The sequence below is a fragment of the Abramis brama genome, assembly GCF_963993115.1.
Source record: "Abramis brama genome assembly, chromosome: 20".
Lineage (NCBI taxonomy): Eukaryota > Metazoa > Chordata > Actinopteri > Cypriniformes > Leuciscidae > Abramis > Abramis brama.
The window spans coordinates 32,816,263-32,834,480 of NC_139982.1; the positions used below are offsets into that span (position 1 = coordinate 32,816,263).

General features: G+C 41.5%; 1 protein-coding gene across 1 annotated transcript in view; it reads left to right on the plus strand.

Moving 5' to 3' along the window:
• Positions 1 to 8,172, plus strand: part of LOC311071313 (uncharacterized protein) — a 28,909-nt gene extending 20,737 nt beyond the window's left edge. Inside the window, exons 4-6 of the mRNA XM_084095670.1 lie at positions 2,221 to 2,332; positions 2,625 to 3,867; positions 3,989 to 8,172. Coding sequence (XP_083951796.1) covers positions 2,221 to 2,332; positions 2,625 to 2,667 — 155 coding nt within the window. The 3' untranslated portion in view covers positions 2,668 to 3,867; positions 3,989 to 8,172. The remainder of the gene's footprint in view (positions 1 to 2,220; positions 2,333 to 2,624; positions 3,868 to 3,988) is intronic.
• The last annotated feature ends 10,046 nt before the right edge of the window (positions 8,173 to 18,218 follow it).

Sequence of the window (18,218 nt, forward strand, 5' to 3'; positions counted from 1 at the left end):
CACATCTGGCTTAAATAATATCTTTGTTAATGCTTCTGATTTTGCTTTCTCAGATCATAAACTCATAAACTTCAGTTGTAGTTTTCCAATATCTATATCACCACTGAAGAAAATGCTGACTTATCGTAAAAATTAACTCTGTGAATCCCTCTTCTTTCTCTGCTTCAATAAGGGGTTCAACCTTGTCAGAATGTCTACTATCTAACTGTCCGTCAGAAATCTTCTGTACAATAACGCTTTGTCTCAAATACTTAAAATACTTAAATAGTCCATCTGCTCGTGCCTCACCCTGGTTCACTCCTGAACTATGAACGATGAACACTGAGGCTCGCCGCCTAGAAAGACTATACAGGAAAACTGGACTTCTCGTGCACTCTTTGGCTTTTAAAGAACACTTGCTTAAGTACCGTACAGCCCTTAACGACGCAAGATCCTCCTATTTCACCTCTATCATTAGGAATTCCAAGTGCAGGCCCAAATCACTCTTTGCAATGGTTAACAAACTCACTAATCTGCCACAACATGTTATTTCGGGCTCTGTAGGGCTTGTTCATAGCTTTTCTCAATTCTTCTCTGATAAATTGAAGTCAATCACTGCATCCATTACCAAATTCCACATCCTGCCGGCTTGATCCTACACCTACTGTTTTGCTTAAGTTGTGTGTGCCCGAGGTTGCACCCTTCATAACACACATGATAAACTGTAGTTTGGCGTCTGCCGTTGTTCCAGCAGAATTAAAAATGGCTGCGGTGACCCCCATTCTTCAAAAAAAACAGGCCTAGACCACCTAAATATGGACAATTACAGACCAATATCCAACTTAACTTTTGTAAGCAAATTCCTTGAAAGGGTTGTTGCTTCACAGTTGCGATCACATTTGGATGTTAATGGTCTTTTTGAACATTTTCAGTCTGGATTCGCCCATCACATAGCACTGAAACTGTCCTTCTTCGGGTGGTTAACGACATTCTTTTGTCCGTGGATTCAGAGCTGATAAACATCCTGATGCTCCTCGATTTAAGCTCTGCTTTTGACACAGTCTGCCATGAAATAATGATCTCTAGGCTTTCTGATATTGGCATCACTGGCTCTGCTCTTTCCTGGCTCATTTCTTACATCAGCGACAGAAAGTATTATATCACTATACAAGGGTTTAGATCTGCCACTGTTTCACTTACACACGGTGTTCCTCAAGGTTCGGTTCTTGGCCCGCTATTGTTCATCATCTACATATATCCACTCGGCGACATCATACCCAGGCATGGACTTAAATTCCACTGCTATGATATTCAAATCTTACCACCAGCTCTGATAGGCCGTCTCTGCCTGACTCACTCACTGCATGTATCAGGGACATCAACCATTGGATGTCCCTGAATCTCCTCAAATTAAATGATAAGAAAACCGAGATATTAGTGATTGGCTCTACTGCCTCAGTCAAAAGGATGGACCAGTCCTTTGATATTGATGGAATTCACGTTAAGCCTTCGTCATTAATTCTTAACCTTGGTGTCTTATTCGATCCAACTCTATCTTTTGGCTCTCATATTTCTTCTCTTGTTAAAAACTCCTCTTGTTTTCCATCTTCGTAATATTGCTCATCTACGATCTTCTCTCACTCTAGCTGATGCTGAAACCTTAATTCATGCATTAATCACATCACGCCTGGACTATTGCAATGCCTTATTTCTTGGTCTTCCCAAAAAATGTATTGCAAGATTACAGTATGTTCAAAACTCTGCAGCAAGAGTTCTCTCCTCCGCCAGGCGTTCTCTCACATTACTCCTCCGCTTCATAACCTTCACCGGTTACCCGTTGCATCACGTATCCACTTTAAGGTATTGCTTCTAATGTTCAAAGCATTAAATGGTCTTGCTCCCCAATATCCGTCTGACCTACTCTACCCTTACCACCCTGCCTTAGATCAGCTGGACTTGGTTTACTGTCCATCCCTCGTTTTTGGTTGTCTACTGTAGGTGGAATTTAGTGTTAATGCTCCTCAATTGTGGAATACCTCATCTGTGGCTACTTTCAAGACCCAGTTAAAAACATATCTATATAACATGCATTTTGGATAATGTGACTATATGTATCCTATGTGACTGTAATGTATGTGTGGGTGTTTAAATGTATTGTAATGTACAATGTAAAGCGACCTTGAGCTATGGAAAGGCGCTATATAAATAAAACTTCTTCTTCTTCTTCTTCTTCTCTCACAGAAAAACGTCGCATTGAAGATGACGATGAAGAATTGACCTGGACTCAATCTATGGAGAATTTTATTTTATTATTTTATATAATCTATGGACTTTTACAGTTATTAAATAATATGTGAGGATTTTCTCCTTGTCCTTTCAATGGCTAAACATAAGTAATTTCATCCATTTCAATTTGCTTTAACATTATCTCAGTTATGATTACTCAATATCATAATTTTTTAAAGCATACTGTAAAAAAATGTTGTTTCAACTTAAAGCGTTCGGGGCTGGCTTAAAATGTTAGGCTAAGTTTAGTCAACTCAAATATCCGAGTTGTCGGTCGACTAAATGTACTTTTTTAAGGCTTATGCTACTTTTTTAAGTTTAATCTTTTTCTTTTCTTTTCTTTTCTTTTTTTTTTACAGATGCAACTTTTTAGATTTTTGTTTATATGATTCATATCAGTAGGTGCGTTGGACTTGATGCGACTGATCGGCATTTGACTTGAAGCAGTGCATGCTGGTTAGCTTGGAGGCAGTCTTGTAGCTGAGAGTTAGCTGCTGTTGGCCACACCGTCACAGTTTTGATTATTGGTGTTCTTGTCTGTATTATTGGTCTATAGACTGGAAACAGAAATATAGCCGGTGATCAGAGAGTCCCAGATGGTCCTTATATGCCCCTGTGATGTTCGTATACTCCTGGTCAGATATTGTGGGACATTTCACATTTCGGGAAAGCTTGGGGAGAACTGACTTAAGATTGGCTTGGTGGAAATCTCCAGCAACAACAAACACTCAATGAATGAGTCCTGTTGCTTTCTCCAGTTAGAGTTCATCATGTCTGAATCAGGAGAGGAATATCACAGAGCAGAGGTGGACAGTAACGAAGTAGATTTACTTGAGTACTTTACTTAAGTACACTTTTTGAGTATCTGTACTTTACTCAAGTATTGTTTTTTTCTGGAAACTTTTTACTTTAACTTCACTACATTTGAAAGACATTATCATACTTTTCACTCCACTATATTACTTTTGATACTTGAGTCATTTTAAAAACGAGTACTTCTGTACTTTTACTTAAGTATAAGTCAGTCTTTACTAACTTTACCCTGTAATGGAATGATATTTGACCAGTGCTATCTGTACTTTCACTCAAGTAAGGAAGGGCAATTCCACGCAAAACTGTCACATCCATAACGCCAACACAATGCCATGGTATTTAGTTGGCGTTATGGATGTGACAGTTTTGCGTGGAATTGCCCGGAAGTTGTGTTTGTCCATGGCACAGAATCAGATCAAACACGGTTTACAAGCCAGAACAGTCTGAAGAAATATGTGCGTGGATTTCGATGTGAAAAGACTTTGACTAGAAGAAGCATTTAAGAATTAAAGAGGAAGGACTCTGAAACAGTGGACAGTGACTGAACATGAGGAGAGTATAAACAGAGGAAGTGAAACTATCATCACTGTGTGCATCAGTGCAGTTAATACTAGATCCTGAGGGAATATAGTTAAAGTTCGAGCACATTCAACATGAGTTTCCAGATCCACTTTACAGATATTAGACACGGATTGGAGAGAAGAACAGTTTCTGTGGCGAATTCAGAAGAGGAGTTCAGGAACACCACAGTGCAGGAGTTAAAGAGAAAACTCATTCCTGAAGACCAACGTAAGTCCAACACTTCAGTCTTCTGTGTACATTAGCTAACATATGTGAAGTAGATTGTGATGTTAACACAGAACATTTTGCTATTACCTCTGAAAGCAAGTATTCTTATTTCTATGTGAAGGCTCCGGGTCGGATTTACCGCTAAATCCAGTGACGTGACGGAGACCTGCGCGCTCACTCCCGAGCCTCTCGCCTCCTCTACTGACTCTGCACTCAACAGCGACGACACTGCAACTTATGACATGAGTCTGATAACACTGAGAAACGACCTGCTCCCAGCACAACACAGACTCCAACACAAACTCCACATAATGATAAAAAACTAAAAAAAGTTTTATCTGCTGAAGCTCGTCAGGCCAGACGTGAATCGGATCAACTTCGGACGAAAACACGGATCAACATCGGAAGGGCTTTTGAATCATGGAGAAACCTCTACTTTGTATTGATTGCAATCTGAAACATCACCGCTAGAGGCCGCTGAAAACTACATATAGCCCCTTTAACGTGTGAATCGCCTTGCATGTGTGTGTGTGTGTGTGTGTGTTTGAGACTTTCCTGGCAGCGAACTCCTCCTACACAGATGAGTCGTACTCTTTAGCCAATCAGATTAAAGCTTATCAATCGACCAATCAGCATCACGTGAGGGCGGGCCTACCTGCATGTCATCAGCTGAGCAGAGGTGTGTGCAGTTGATCAGTTCATTTCTGTTTACTGAAGTTAAAGAGTTTGAGATCAGTTGTAGCAATAGTTTATGAACTATTAACTGATGTAAGCAAGTGCTGTGGTAATCAGATGTCCCATATCGTGTCAAAAATGAAGAAGAATGATACTTGTTCTGTTGTATTTTAGCAGCAGGTAAAAACAGCTCTCTCAGCTTCAACAATCACGCTAATGAGAGCAAAACGATCAATACCCACCCTGGCTCTCTCAGCACTGGCCTCATCCAGATTGTTCTTTAAAGCGGGGCTCAGTAGTTTCGGGATTTCTTCGCTGTATTCTCGCTTTTTGCTCGCAGGTTTCTCTGTAGAGCTCCCCCCACAGCTTCGGAATAGATATTTGATAACACTGTTGTAAAAACTCGTTGGCGATTCTCAGATACCAGAGGCTAGTAGATCAACGACATCAAAGCAGATGGGACATTCTTTAAAACGTCTTCTTCATTCGGGTTCAAACATGTCCTTAAAACAACCCTTAACGTTCGTTTTCAAAACTGTGCAACTCACCGAGTGGTTAGTGGTGTTCGTTGATGTTTCAAAACAAATATATCGGCGCAATGTATGATTTCAATCCGTTTATTTTTCTATAGTGGAACTATTTTTTCAGATACCTCACAACCGCGTATAAACTTCCGCTCGATATTTGAGTTTGAAGCGTCTTTTCTGTTCCCAGTAGCGCAGTAATATCAACAAGCAATGAGTCCTCCAACAGAAATCAATGGGATTTTACAAAATGCCAAATAAAACACGACAGAAACTGTATTTCGCTACTCTACTTGTTTTTAATCATCAACGAACACCACTAACCACTCGGTGAGTTGCACACACTGATCTATATAATGACTGGATAGCTCATGACGTTCTAAACTGCCACTAGGCAGTGAAGCCACCGGAAGTGTTCGAGCGGCCATCTTACGATTCCCTACCAGCAGGGCTCCAACGCCCGTTATACAGAGATTGGTAGCTCCGACGGCACTTTTAAGATGACCCGCTGTGCAGCATACAAGTGTAAAACGACGTTCACAAAAGGATGTAGGAAAAACTGCCCACAGGTTGTAATTCAAGCCCTATAAGTAGTAATTTATATGCTAAATTGTCGCTATGCCCGTGTTGTTTTCTCCGAGGCAAGAGCTGCCGCTTCTTCAAAAAAACAACAACGATAAAACAGTCAACAGTAGCCTATAAGAAACCTCAGAGCAGCAATAATCACAAGTGTCCAACAGCGACACCATTTGACAGCTTCAAAAGAGCTTCGTGCAGAGTCCGTTTACCGTTACATTAACCCATACAATTTGTATTATGCATTTCCTGAACATTTACTTGCTAATCAAACACTTTATATGAACAAACTACTAATCTATAAAACACAATCGGTCTACCGACCTTTTAGTGTATTGTGTAAATTGATGTTGATATGCGCGAGGGAGAGAGAGCAATACAGCGCTTGTGTTTGAAGGCGATGAGAGTGCGCACGCGCGACCGGGGCGCTCTCTCTCTCTGCTTGTTCTTATGCGCCCTGTCCACTGATCTAAATCATTCATTGTTACGACGACTTGAACGATGAACTAATTCCCTCCCTCATTTGATTTAACGAATTACAACGTGCTACAATATAATAAAACGAGGGAGCAAATTAGTATAACGTGCTGAGGTATTATTGGCTACGAAACAATATTCACCTGAATATTCACCAATTCACAAAAATATAGGTCTTTACCTTTCACTATTTAATTAATAGTATCAAACTGTTTTTCTTACCTGTGAAGATAGCTCTTCAGTGAAGGCCGACTAGTGTTCTCGTACAGCTTTTTATTCCTTTTGCAAAGAAATTGCCGTTTTTTAATAAGCAAAAGACTTTAAAGGGCCTATATGCAACTTTTTCCCCAAAATAAACGTAACAATAGCCTTTTTATTTGACCATTTATGACTCAAACATCTCCTGATGAGCATACTGACACCTTGTCCGCTCACAGTGGGTGCACCTATAAGCCTGTATCCTATTTTTCCTATTTTCTGTCGGGTCGGATTTTTCGCGCGCTGTCTGCGGATGTGACGTCAAGCGCGTTCATGTTAAACGTTTCAGATCACTCTGCCACCACCGCTAGTCAGCAATTAGCCTTAGTTTCTCAAACAATATATGTATTTGACTGTTCTTACCTCTGTAAACATAATGTTGACTTCTTTGCAGCGGATGACTTGTGAAGTGTGCACGTACGAGAGCGAGCAGAAAGGAAGAGCAGTTCCGTTTTTGGACCACAGGTGTCAGTCGCGAGTTTAAATTTCAGAAAAACGCATATAGGCCCTTTAAACAAATACCCATTTAAATGCTTAGGATGTTTGCGTTGTGAGAATGTACAGGGAGACTTTAGATTTAAAAACTGTGTCTCGTTAGGCAATGTTTTTTCAGTCAAATCATAAAATTTCCTATTGATTCAATAGAACGCGTGAGCTCACTAGGGAATACCAATATGGCGGCGCAGTGGCTTCACTGTTTATGACGTCATCATGAGCTATCCAGTCATTCTATATAGATCAGTGGTTGCACAGTTTTGAAAACGAACGTTAAGGGTTGTTTTAAGGACATGTTTGTGCATGGCCATAGACTCCCATTCTAAAGCGGTCATGGACAATTCTAAAATAGTCAAAAAGTCGAGACAGGAAACATTGTCAAAATTTCTTTGTCCACCACTCTTGTTCATCCAAAACAAACTACAAAATAGACTCAAAGTGTTAAATACCGGAATTATCCTTTAATTGGTAACACTTTACATTAACGTTTCATTAGTAAACATGAACTAATAATAAACTGCATGTATACAGTTTTGTTAATGTTAATTTCAACATTACTTCGTAAAAATCTTGTTAACATTAGTTAATGCACTGTGAACTAACAATGAACGGCTGTATTTTTAACTAACGTTCACAAAGATTAACAAACACAGCAACAAATGTATTGCTCATGGTTAGTTAATACATTAACTAATGAACCTTATTGTAAAGTGTTACCAATATATTCAACATTAATTTCCTTATATTTTGTGCTGTATTACCATCTCAGGTTTTTTAGTGTCACAGGACAATGTTGTGAAGCATTAATTTTACTTTGCCTAGTAAAACAGGCAAATCTGATTTTAGGCTGATCAGACAAAGGTATACTTATCATAGAGAGGCAATTAAGATTATGCAACTGAGATTACTCAGTAAACTCTATTCAGATACCATCACTTAATCTCCCTCGTCCTCCGTCTGCACCTCTTGTACTATAGGTTTTTACTATTTTAAATATCAGACCAAAATCTGATATGTCCTAACAGAGAGGTCTACTGATGACTGGATTGAACAATTCATTTGTTAACTTTTCACTTGATGTATTGCACTTATATTTATATACTTTAAAAACAAAGAAGACTGGATCTCACAGCTCTGGAAGAGACGTATATATTTCTCTGTACTGAGTGTTGTGCTTCATACTTAAGATTGTCAGTTCATGATCTTCATATGTAACAGGAACATTAATCATGATCAAGTCATTTTATGTATATTTTATTCCCAAAGGATTCAGAAACTTTCAAATGAATAAAACGTGTACATCAAATGTAACTGTCTTTGAATCTTTTAATTCTGACAAGAACATAATAATGCATGCATAGCTTTATTCCTAGAGCGTGTTCATATAGTCCACAGGAGACAAATGAATACAGTAACAATGCATCACTTTCAACCTCTTGTTGAAACAGCTGTTAAAATGGATGGCTTGCAACATGACTGTTCTGAAATAATTACAGTAGAAGTGGTAAGATCACAGTACTGGTTGTCTGCATCTTCATACAGCTGTCTCGGAAATCTGAAACAGTAAAACTATATAATATACATACATGCAGCTTAAAACTAAACATGTCTCCTATATATGCACTAATGTGTAGTCAGACATCCCAAGTCTCCCGGAAGTTCCGGGAGTCTCCCGCATATTGATAGCGTCTCCCTGATGCCCGCAAATCAGTTAAAATCTCCCGGAAGCAAGAGCGCGCAAGCGTAATCGGGATTAATCGGCACGGCAGAGAGAGGGAGCGAGAGACCTTGCGTGTGTGCGCTAGTGTGCGTGTGTGCCTCGGGATTTTATCTCTACTCTCGAACCGAATTAATCAGAACCGAATCCTAGGTTTTTAGACTCATTTACATCATGCAATAGTAAAAACTCATTTTCTGGCGATAGATTGTTTTAAATCTCAATAAATGACCGAATGACTCGTGCGCCGCCCTGGTTACGGTTGCTAAGAGATCTTTACGGTCTTGGCGACGGCCGTTGCTAAACTATCATCACTGTGTGCATCAGTGCAGTTACTACTAGATCCTGAGGGAATATAGTTAAAGTTCGAGCACATTCAACATGAGTTTCCAGATCTACTTTATAGATATGGTCAACGAACCTGAGGGAGTAACAGTTTCTGTGGCGAATTCAGAAGAGGAGTTCAGGAACACCACAGTGCAGGAGTTAAAGAGAAAACTCATTCCTGAAGACCAACGTAAGTCCAACACTTCAGTCTTCTGTGTGCATTAGCTAACATATGTGAAGTAGATTGTGATGTTAACAAAGAAAATCTGTATTTAAATGTAGATTCAGCTCTAATTAACGGAGAAGCCTGAGATTTAAAGGGGTGGTTGATTATGATTTGACTTTTCTAACTTTAGTTAGTGTGTAATGTTGATGTTTGAACATAAACAACATCTGCAAAGTTACGACGCTCATAGTTTAAAGCAAAGGGAGATATTTACTTTTACAGAAATCGCTTTTGAATTACAACAAACGGCTGGTAGGAACTTTTCTATTTATTTATTTATTTTATTAATGCTCAATAACATAAGAACATTGTCAAGGAATTCCATAAAAATACATAAAAATAAAAATAAATAAATAATAATAATATATATACACTGCTCAAAAAAATTAAAGGAACACTTTGAAAACACATCAGATCTCAATGGGGAAAAATATCATGCTGGATATCTATACTAATATGGACTGGGTAATGTGTTATGAACAAAAGGATGCCACATCGTTTGATGGAAATGAAAATAATCAATCTACAGAGGATTGAATTCAAAGACACCCCGGAAATCTAAGTGAAAAAATGATGCAGCAGGCTTGTCAATTTTGCTGAAATTTCATTGCAACTCAAAATGGTTCTCAGTAGTTTGTATGGCCCCCACGTGCTTGTATGCATGCCTGACAACGTCGGGACATGCTCCTAATGAGACGACGGATGGTGTCCTGGGGTAATTCCTCCCAGATCTGGACCAGCGCATCACTGAGCTCCTGGACAGTCTGAGGTGCAACCAGGTGATGTCAGATGGACCGAAACACAATGTCCCAGAGGTGTTCTATTGGATGTAGGTCAGGTGAGCGTGGTGGCCCTTCAATGGTATCATTCCTTCATCCTCCAGGAACTGCCTGCATGCTCTCGCCACATGAGGCCGGGCATTGTTGTGCACCAGGAGGAACCCAGGACCCACTGCACCAGCATAGGGTCTGACAATGGATCCAAGGATTTCATCCCGATACCTAATGGCAGTCAGGGTGCCATTGTCTAGCCTGCAGAGGTCTGTGCGTCCCTCCATGGATATGCCTCCCCAGACCATCACTGACCCACCACCAAACCGGTCATGCTGAACGATGTTACAGGCAGCATAACATTCTCCACGGCTTTTCCAGACCCTTTCCTGTCTGTCACGTGCTCAGGGTGAACCTGCTCTCATTTGTGAAAACCACAGGGCACCAGTGGCGGACCTGCCAATTCTGGTGTTCAATGGGAAATGCCAATCGAGCTCCCTGGTGCTGGGCAGTGAGCACAGGGCCCACTAGAAGACGTCGGGCCCTCAGGCCACCCTCATGAAGTCTGTTTCTGATTGTTTGGTCAGAGACATTCACACCAGTGGCCTGCTGGAGGTCATTTTGTAGGGCTCTGGCAGTGCTCATCATGTTCCTCCTCGCACAAAGGAGCAGATACCGGTCCTGCTGATGGGTTAAGGACCTTCTACGGCCCTGTCCAGCTCTCCTAGAGTAGCTGTCTGCCTTCCTGGAATCTCCTCCATGCTCTTGAGACTGTGCTGGGAGACACAGCAAACCTTCTGGCAATGGCACGTATTGATGAGCCATCCTGAAGGAGCTGGACTGCCTGCGCAACCTCTGTAGGGTCCAGGTATCGCCTCATGCTACCAGTAGTGACACTGACCCTAGCCAAATGCAAAACTGGTGAAAAACAGTCTGAAAAGATGAGTAGGGAAAAAATGTCAGTGGCCTCCACCTGTAAAACCATTCCTGTTTTGGGGGTTGTCTCACTGTTGCCCATCTAGTGCACCTGCTGTTAATTTCATTAACACTAAAGCAGTTGAAACTGATTACCAACCCCCTCTGTTACTTAACTGACCAGATCAATATCCCAGGAGTTTAACTGACTTGATGCTATTCTCTGATTAAAAAGTGTTCCCTTTATTTTTTTGAGCAGTGTAGGGGAGAGTGGGGTGAGTTGTGCCAGTTTTTACTCAAAGTGACTTTAAAGTGAGGCCATGGCAGTAATGCCTTCAACTTAAGGATGTACATATATTTCAGGATGTGGTGCATCCCTGAGAACAATAACTTTGGATCTGAAATAAATTGTTTCAGAAATATAGCTCTTGGGAAAAAAGTGGTCTCATGGTACAACTTGCCCCTGGTGCGGTGGAAGTTGTGCCTTTGGGGGAATACATGATTGGGGGTAAATTGTGCCAGTGATTTCTGAAGTAAAACAGAACATTTTAATGTTATGAACCGTAATGCTATATGAAAGCAAGATAAATTCAATACAAAATTACTAATTTAAGGTTTATTTAGATATTGTCACCCTGGAATACCATAGCATGCGTTTTTCCTACTATGGTCAATTGCATAGGGATTTTGTATTGAACATAACTCTGGATCACAGTGTCATAGAGACAAGGGGGCGGGCTCATTTTACTCAGACGACCAATCAGTCTCTCAGGATCATTGTGAAGCTATTAAGCTACGCCCTAGCAACCATTTAGAGCACCATAGTAACACAATATATGATATTTGTGAATCATTTCAGGCAAAAAGGCTTTGGCAATAGATGCCTGTTGACAGCGCTGTCTGTCAATTATGTAACATAAGAATAAAGTGACTAGGCTAATTTCTAAACATCCTATTGTGACATAGGCCACTTAAAAACGGAATAAAACTTCTCTTTAATAACATAGTGCAAACTCAAAACTGAAATCAGTGTTAGCTAAATTATACAAATAGCAGGCAGGCCTAAGTCAAACAATGATGAGGCATGACCATCTCCTCACTTCTCAAGATTATCCCCTGTGAGAATGTAGGTCTAGGTGGTCTGGATCTGGCACAACTTAACCCAGGCCCTTTGGCACAAATCACCCCAGACCCACAAGTTTGAAAAACTAGCATGATCCAGCAGTTAAGAGCTAACATCATGCTAACTGTATAGACTCATTGTGTAGACTACTAAAGCACTAAAACATGTGTGAAATGTTTTCAAACTTGTCTATAATTGTTCAGACACTACAATCAGAAAACCTTAATCATAGATATTTTACTTTGAAAGGGAAAAAACAGTTTTTGCACTAAAATGTGCTTAACTCTCATGCCATGTGTCTCTCTTCTTTGGAGGACGAGTAAAAGTGATTGCTTTTCAAAATTATGTGGTCACATGACAAATTTCTTCTATGGTTTTCCAGAAACAAGGGTGGAACTACTTCCCCCCCTGGCACAAATCACCCCACTCTCCCCTATATACAAAAACAATGAAAAACAAAGTATGACATGGCAAAGAGATGCATACCCTACAATTGTATTGACACAATAACATAAGCAAAGCTTTTAAGTGCATGCATTTTCTTTAAATATTTCTTCATAATATTTTATACATCTGATCTTAGAGATTTTGTATTATTTATATAATGAAGAGATTTAAGAAGTGAGATTAATCGGCTGGTAGGAACTACACGACATTCCTCCAGGGTTAGTGACATCACCAACCCTAAAATGTATATGACATGAGAACAGACATTTAAATGAGACTAAGGAAAACACATAAATAAATAAAATAAACAATAAAAATAATAAGAATAATGTGATATACATCAGAAACAGAAATTGTACAGTATGTACAAAATATGAATATGCAGGCAGGAATATCAAACCTAAAACTAACTTTCCTGCCCTATTTCAGCGGTCAAACGGCTCTGACGCCGCCTCAGATGTACAGTAACGGCTCTGACGCCGCCTCAGATGTACAGTAGCGGCTCTGACGCCGCCTCAGATGTACAGTAACGGCTCTGACGCCGCCTCAGATGTACAGTAACGGCTCTGACGCCGCCTCAGATGTACAGTAGCGGCTCTGACGCCGCCTCAGATGTACAGTAACGGCTCTGACGCCGCCTCAGATGTACAGTAGCGGCTCTGACGCCGCCTCAGATGTACAGTAGCGGCTCTGACGCCGCCTCAGATGTACAGTAACGGCTCTGACGCCGCCTCAGATGTACAGTAACGGCTCTGACGCCGCCTCAGATGTACAGTAGCGGCTCTGACGCCGCCTCAGATGTACAGTAACGGCTCTGACGCCGCCTCAGATGTACAGTAACGGCTCTGACGCCGCCTCAGATGTACAGTAGCGGCTCTGACGCCGCCTCAGATGTACAGTAGCGGCTCTGACGCCGCCTCAGATGTACAGTAATGGCTCTGACGCCGCCTCAGATGTACAGTAGCGGCTCTGACGCCGCCTCAGATGTACAGTAGCGGCTCTGACGCCGCCTCAGATGTACAGTAACGGCTCTGACGCCACCTCAGATGTACAGTAGCGGCTCTGACGCCGCCTCAGATGTACAGTAGCGGCTCTGACGCCGCCTCAGATGTACAGTAATGGCTCTGACGCCGCCTCAGATGTACAGTAGCGGCTCTGACGCCGCCTCAGATGTACAGTAGCGGCTCTGACGCCGCCTCAGATGTACAGTAACGGCTCTGACGCCACCTCAGATGTACAGTAGCGGCTCTGACGCCGCCTCAGATGTACAGTAACGGCTCTGACACATCAAGCAGCTGGTACATCCCTCACCACCTTGTTGAGCACAATGGCAAGCACCAAGTGGTTTTTAATTGCTCTTTCCAGTACAGCGCCACTGACTTGAACAAACTCCTGCTCCCTTGTCCAACCCTTGGTCCACCTCTCCTTTCAGTTCTCCTGCGATTCAGAGAACATTGTGTGGCCTTCAGCAGTGACATACGGGGGATGTTTCACAAAGTCAGACTCCTTCCGGAGGATGAGCCTCTCCTCCGCTTCCTCTGGAGGGAGCTCAAGCGTGATGAACAACCCACAGTCTACCAGTGGAAGGTGCTTCCCTTCGGCACTACCTGTAGCCCCTGCTGTGCTACATACGCCCTACAGAAGCACGTCACCGACCATACTCAGCCAGCTGATGCAGTGAGAGACTCATCATTAAGACATTTCTACGTGGATAACTGTCTTCAGAGTGTGCCTACAGTTGAAGATGCCAAGCCTATCATCGACAAGCTGCAGACTCTCCTTGCCGAGGGAGGCTTTTGAGCTATGCCAGTGGGCCAGTACCCATCCAGACACCATCCGTCACCTCCCTGCTGAGGCGAGATTGGCTAGTGCCAAAAGTGGATCGCCCAAGGTCACCCAGGCCAAGAAGAATCAGCCCTGGGCCTGCAGTGGGACTGTCGAGAGGACACCCTGTCCTTCAAGTGTCGAGAGGCTGTAGCCACTGAAGAAGTTGTCACTATGCGCTCCATCTACAAAGTGGTGGCAAGCCAATATGACCCCCTTGGCTTTCTAGTACCTTACACTACCAGGGCCAAAGTTGTCATCCAACATCTGTGGGACAAAAAACGTGACTGAGACGACCCTGCTCTGCCGGATCACCTGCTAGCCGCATGGAGAGAGTGGGAGGACGAGTTACCTCACCTACAGATCATAGCACTTCCAAGGTGTTACACTGGCCTTGAGTTAGACTCTCCCACCTGTGAGCGTGAGATCCACGTGTTCTGTGATGCCTCAGAGCGAGCCTATGGCTCTGTGGCATACCTCCGAACCGAGAATCCTCATGGGGTCGTCCAAGTAGCTTTTGTCACCACAAGATCCAGAGTTGCTCCAAAAAAGCAGCAGTCAATCCCACGCCTGGAGTTATGCGCTGCTCTGACCGGAGCACAAATGGCTCGGATCCTCAAATCTGAACTCACACTGCCCATCCAGCGGGTGGTGCTCTGGTCAGACTCTTCGCCTGCGATAATTAATGCCTCGGCATGGCACAGCGCTGATGAATCCAGTGTTTAGAGGAGAATGTGCGGCTGTCAGTCACCGCGCTGGTCTGGATACTGGCGTTCGCAATCACAGATTCTACTTTTTGGAAGTATGACCAACATAATAATCTTCACCGGAAAACGTTGTCTGAACAAGTAACATCCACAGCATTGCAGTAAATCGCGCTGATTAATGATCGCTTAGCATATCACATCAAACCGTGCAAATTATACTTTTTTCTCAAATTGTTAATGTTAACAACATCAGCATTGCGTGACTACATTTAATGCCCTTCCGATATTATCCTTGTTCTCGCATGGGCCGGTTGCAGTCTCCTTTTTTTCTCCCAAGTCCGAGTCTTTCGCTTTTCACAACGGGTGAATCTCCAGAAGGTGATTGTTGTTGACTCTTCTTTATGTGGACAGATGTGACTTTATGTGAAACCCGCGTCCCCGACGCTCTGAAACGCTAACATGGCTTAATGCATTTGACTGATATTAAAAGAAATAAACGACTAACATCATCGCATACAATAGAAGTCCCATTTCATTGGCTAGGCGCCAACCAATAAAACGCCTCTTTTTTTTTTCTAAAAGCGGCTGATTTATGTTGTTCTGTCAGAGCATAGTGTCGGCTTCAGTTCTTGAAATACATCTCTGGTGCAACTCAAACACATCATCAGTGACGTATCCTGGGTTCATTGGGTGTTTCGGGTCTCACAACATCATACACCCTTGCCCAGGCGACCCAGCCAGGGTTGATCAGGCTTGTGTCTGAGTAGCTTGTATGTGGCTTGCACAGAGGTGTCGATGTACGTGTTCCTCAGAAGGAACTCCGTCAGGCGTCGGGCAAGAATACTAAAGAAAATTTTCCCTCAACACTGAGTGAATATGATCAAAAAAATCTTGCCGACTGCAGCTTTAATTGCTAATGCTCTTTTTACACACAGATTGAACAAAATGAAGCATTGCTTGGTCACTGGTTGAGCTAAACTGGTATTATCTAATTGTGTAGTTAAATTTAACAGCTGACAGATATTCAACATAATTCATGTGTGAGACAGTCTAACAGAAGGACGGACAAAACCAGTCAAATATCAACTGAGTTCTGCTCATATTTTGTTACCGTTTTCTAAACTATAGCGAATAAACTGTGATAATGTGAGAAATGTTGAAGGAGTCTGATTAAAGTTTGGTTGACTGTATATTCCTCTCTTCTTTTCTTTGTCCAACACCGATATCAGCGAAGGATCTCGATAGCAGAAATGTGTACATAAATAAATGCATAAATAAATAAATGAAAAAATAAATAAATGTGTGTGTGATATCATGTGTGTTTGCTGTTCCTCATGTTGTTACTTTTCTTCCACAGTTGAAAACACAGTACTTGTCACCTATAATATCAACACACTGAAGAAGAATCGCACACTGGGTTTCTACGGCATTAAACATGAGGATCATATTTACGCAATGCGCCGTGGAGGTATGCATTATTTACACTAGTATTCAACATTATTAAAAGCATTTATTTTATAGTCTTACACTGACTGAACTTTTCATTTCAGGCTCCTATAAACTCACGCAATTATTCTCTACTCCTACTCTCGAGTGGAAAGGTCAGTTTCTCTTTTGAGTCAAAAGTCCACAAATGCTTGTTTTCTCTATCAGTGGTTTTGTAAAAAAAATTTTTTTTTAAATTACAGTGTTTACACACATCAGGCCCTTTTTTTTCACATCAGGCCGTTTTGGGATCCATTTTGTGTCAATATAAATTGAAACTTTATCATGATGAGTGTAAAATACCTTTACTTATTGATCCTTCACATTATTAAAGGCACCGATAGACAGGCAAACAAATCTGTAAACTTCTGCTTTGCTTCTCTCACAGTAACATATATCTTCAAAGATGTCGATGATGAAGAACTGGCATGACTCAATCTATGGAGAATTTTGTTTTATTATTTTATTTAATCTGTGGACTTTTACAGTTATTAAATAATTTGTGAGCATTTTCTCTTTGTCCTTTCAATGGCTATACAAGTAATTTCATCCATTTCAATATGCTTTAACATTATCTCAGTTATGATTACTCCATATAATAATTTTTAAAAGCATACTGTAAAAAAAAATGCCTTAAAATGTTACGTTTAGTCAACTCAAATATCCGAGTTGTCGGTCGACTAAATGTACATTTTTAAGGCTTTTTTTTTTTTTTTTACAGATGCAACTTTTTAGATTTTTGTTTATATGATTCATATCAATAGGTGCATTGGACTTGATGCGACTGATCGGCATTTGACCTGAAGCAGTGCATGCTGGTTAGCTTGGAGGCAGTCTTGTAGCTGAGAGTTAGCTGCTGTTGGCCACACCGTCACAGTTTTGATTATTGGTGTTCTTGTCTGTATTATTGGTCTATAGACTGGAAACAGAAATATAGCCGGTGATCAGAGAGTCCCAGATGGTCCTTATATGCCCCTATGATATTAGTATACTCCTGGTCTAAGATATTGTTGGACATTTCACATTTCGGGAAAGCTTGAGGAGAACTGACTTAAGATTGGCTTGGTGGAAATCTCCAGCAACAACAAACACTCAATGAATGAGTCCTGTTGCTTTCTCCAGTTAGAGTTCATCATGTCTGAATCAGGAGAGGAATATCACAGAGCAGAGGTGGACAGTAACGAAGTAGATTTACTTGAGTACTTTACTTAAGTACACTTTTTGAGTATCTGTGCCCGGTTGCATAAAGCACCTTAAGTTTTTCCCTTAAGTATGATACTTAAGGGGCGATTTCCCCTTACCTAAGAGAATAACTTAAGGGTGTTGCATATAATCTCTTAAACAGTTCTCTTAGGTAAGGGAAACATTTAAGTGTTTCACGACAGCGATCCTGGATTCGCGTTATAAAAGTCTGTTGTTGCCATAGATACGCAAAACACTAACACTAGCAATTTGAAAAATGCATTCTTCTTGACGAATATGGTAAAAGGTTGCAAAAATTGACCGTTGCATTTAAATGACGGGAAAGAGCCCCCGCAACCCGGTGTACCACTCTGCTGACAGGCGATTTATGCACGTGGAAAACATCTAGCCTGGTAATATCAAACTCTGCTACTTCGCTTTGCTTCGTAGACAGAGACAGATTAACTTCCACTGTAAACACATGTATGATGCGAAAACAAAACCATCGAGCGAAATACCGGAGTGAACATGGCTGTGAACGACTTTTGCAGATTATGTGAAGTAAATCTACGCATCCACGGTACAATCAGCGTCTACGTCACGGCTCTCAGCCCGCCCTCTGT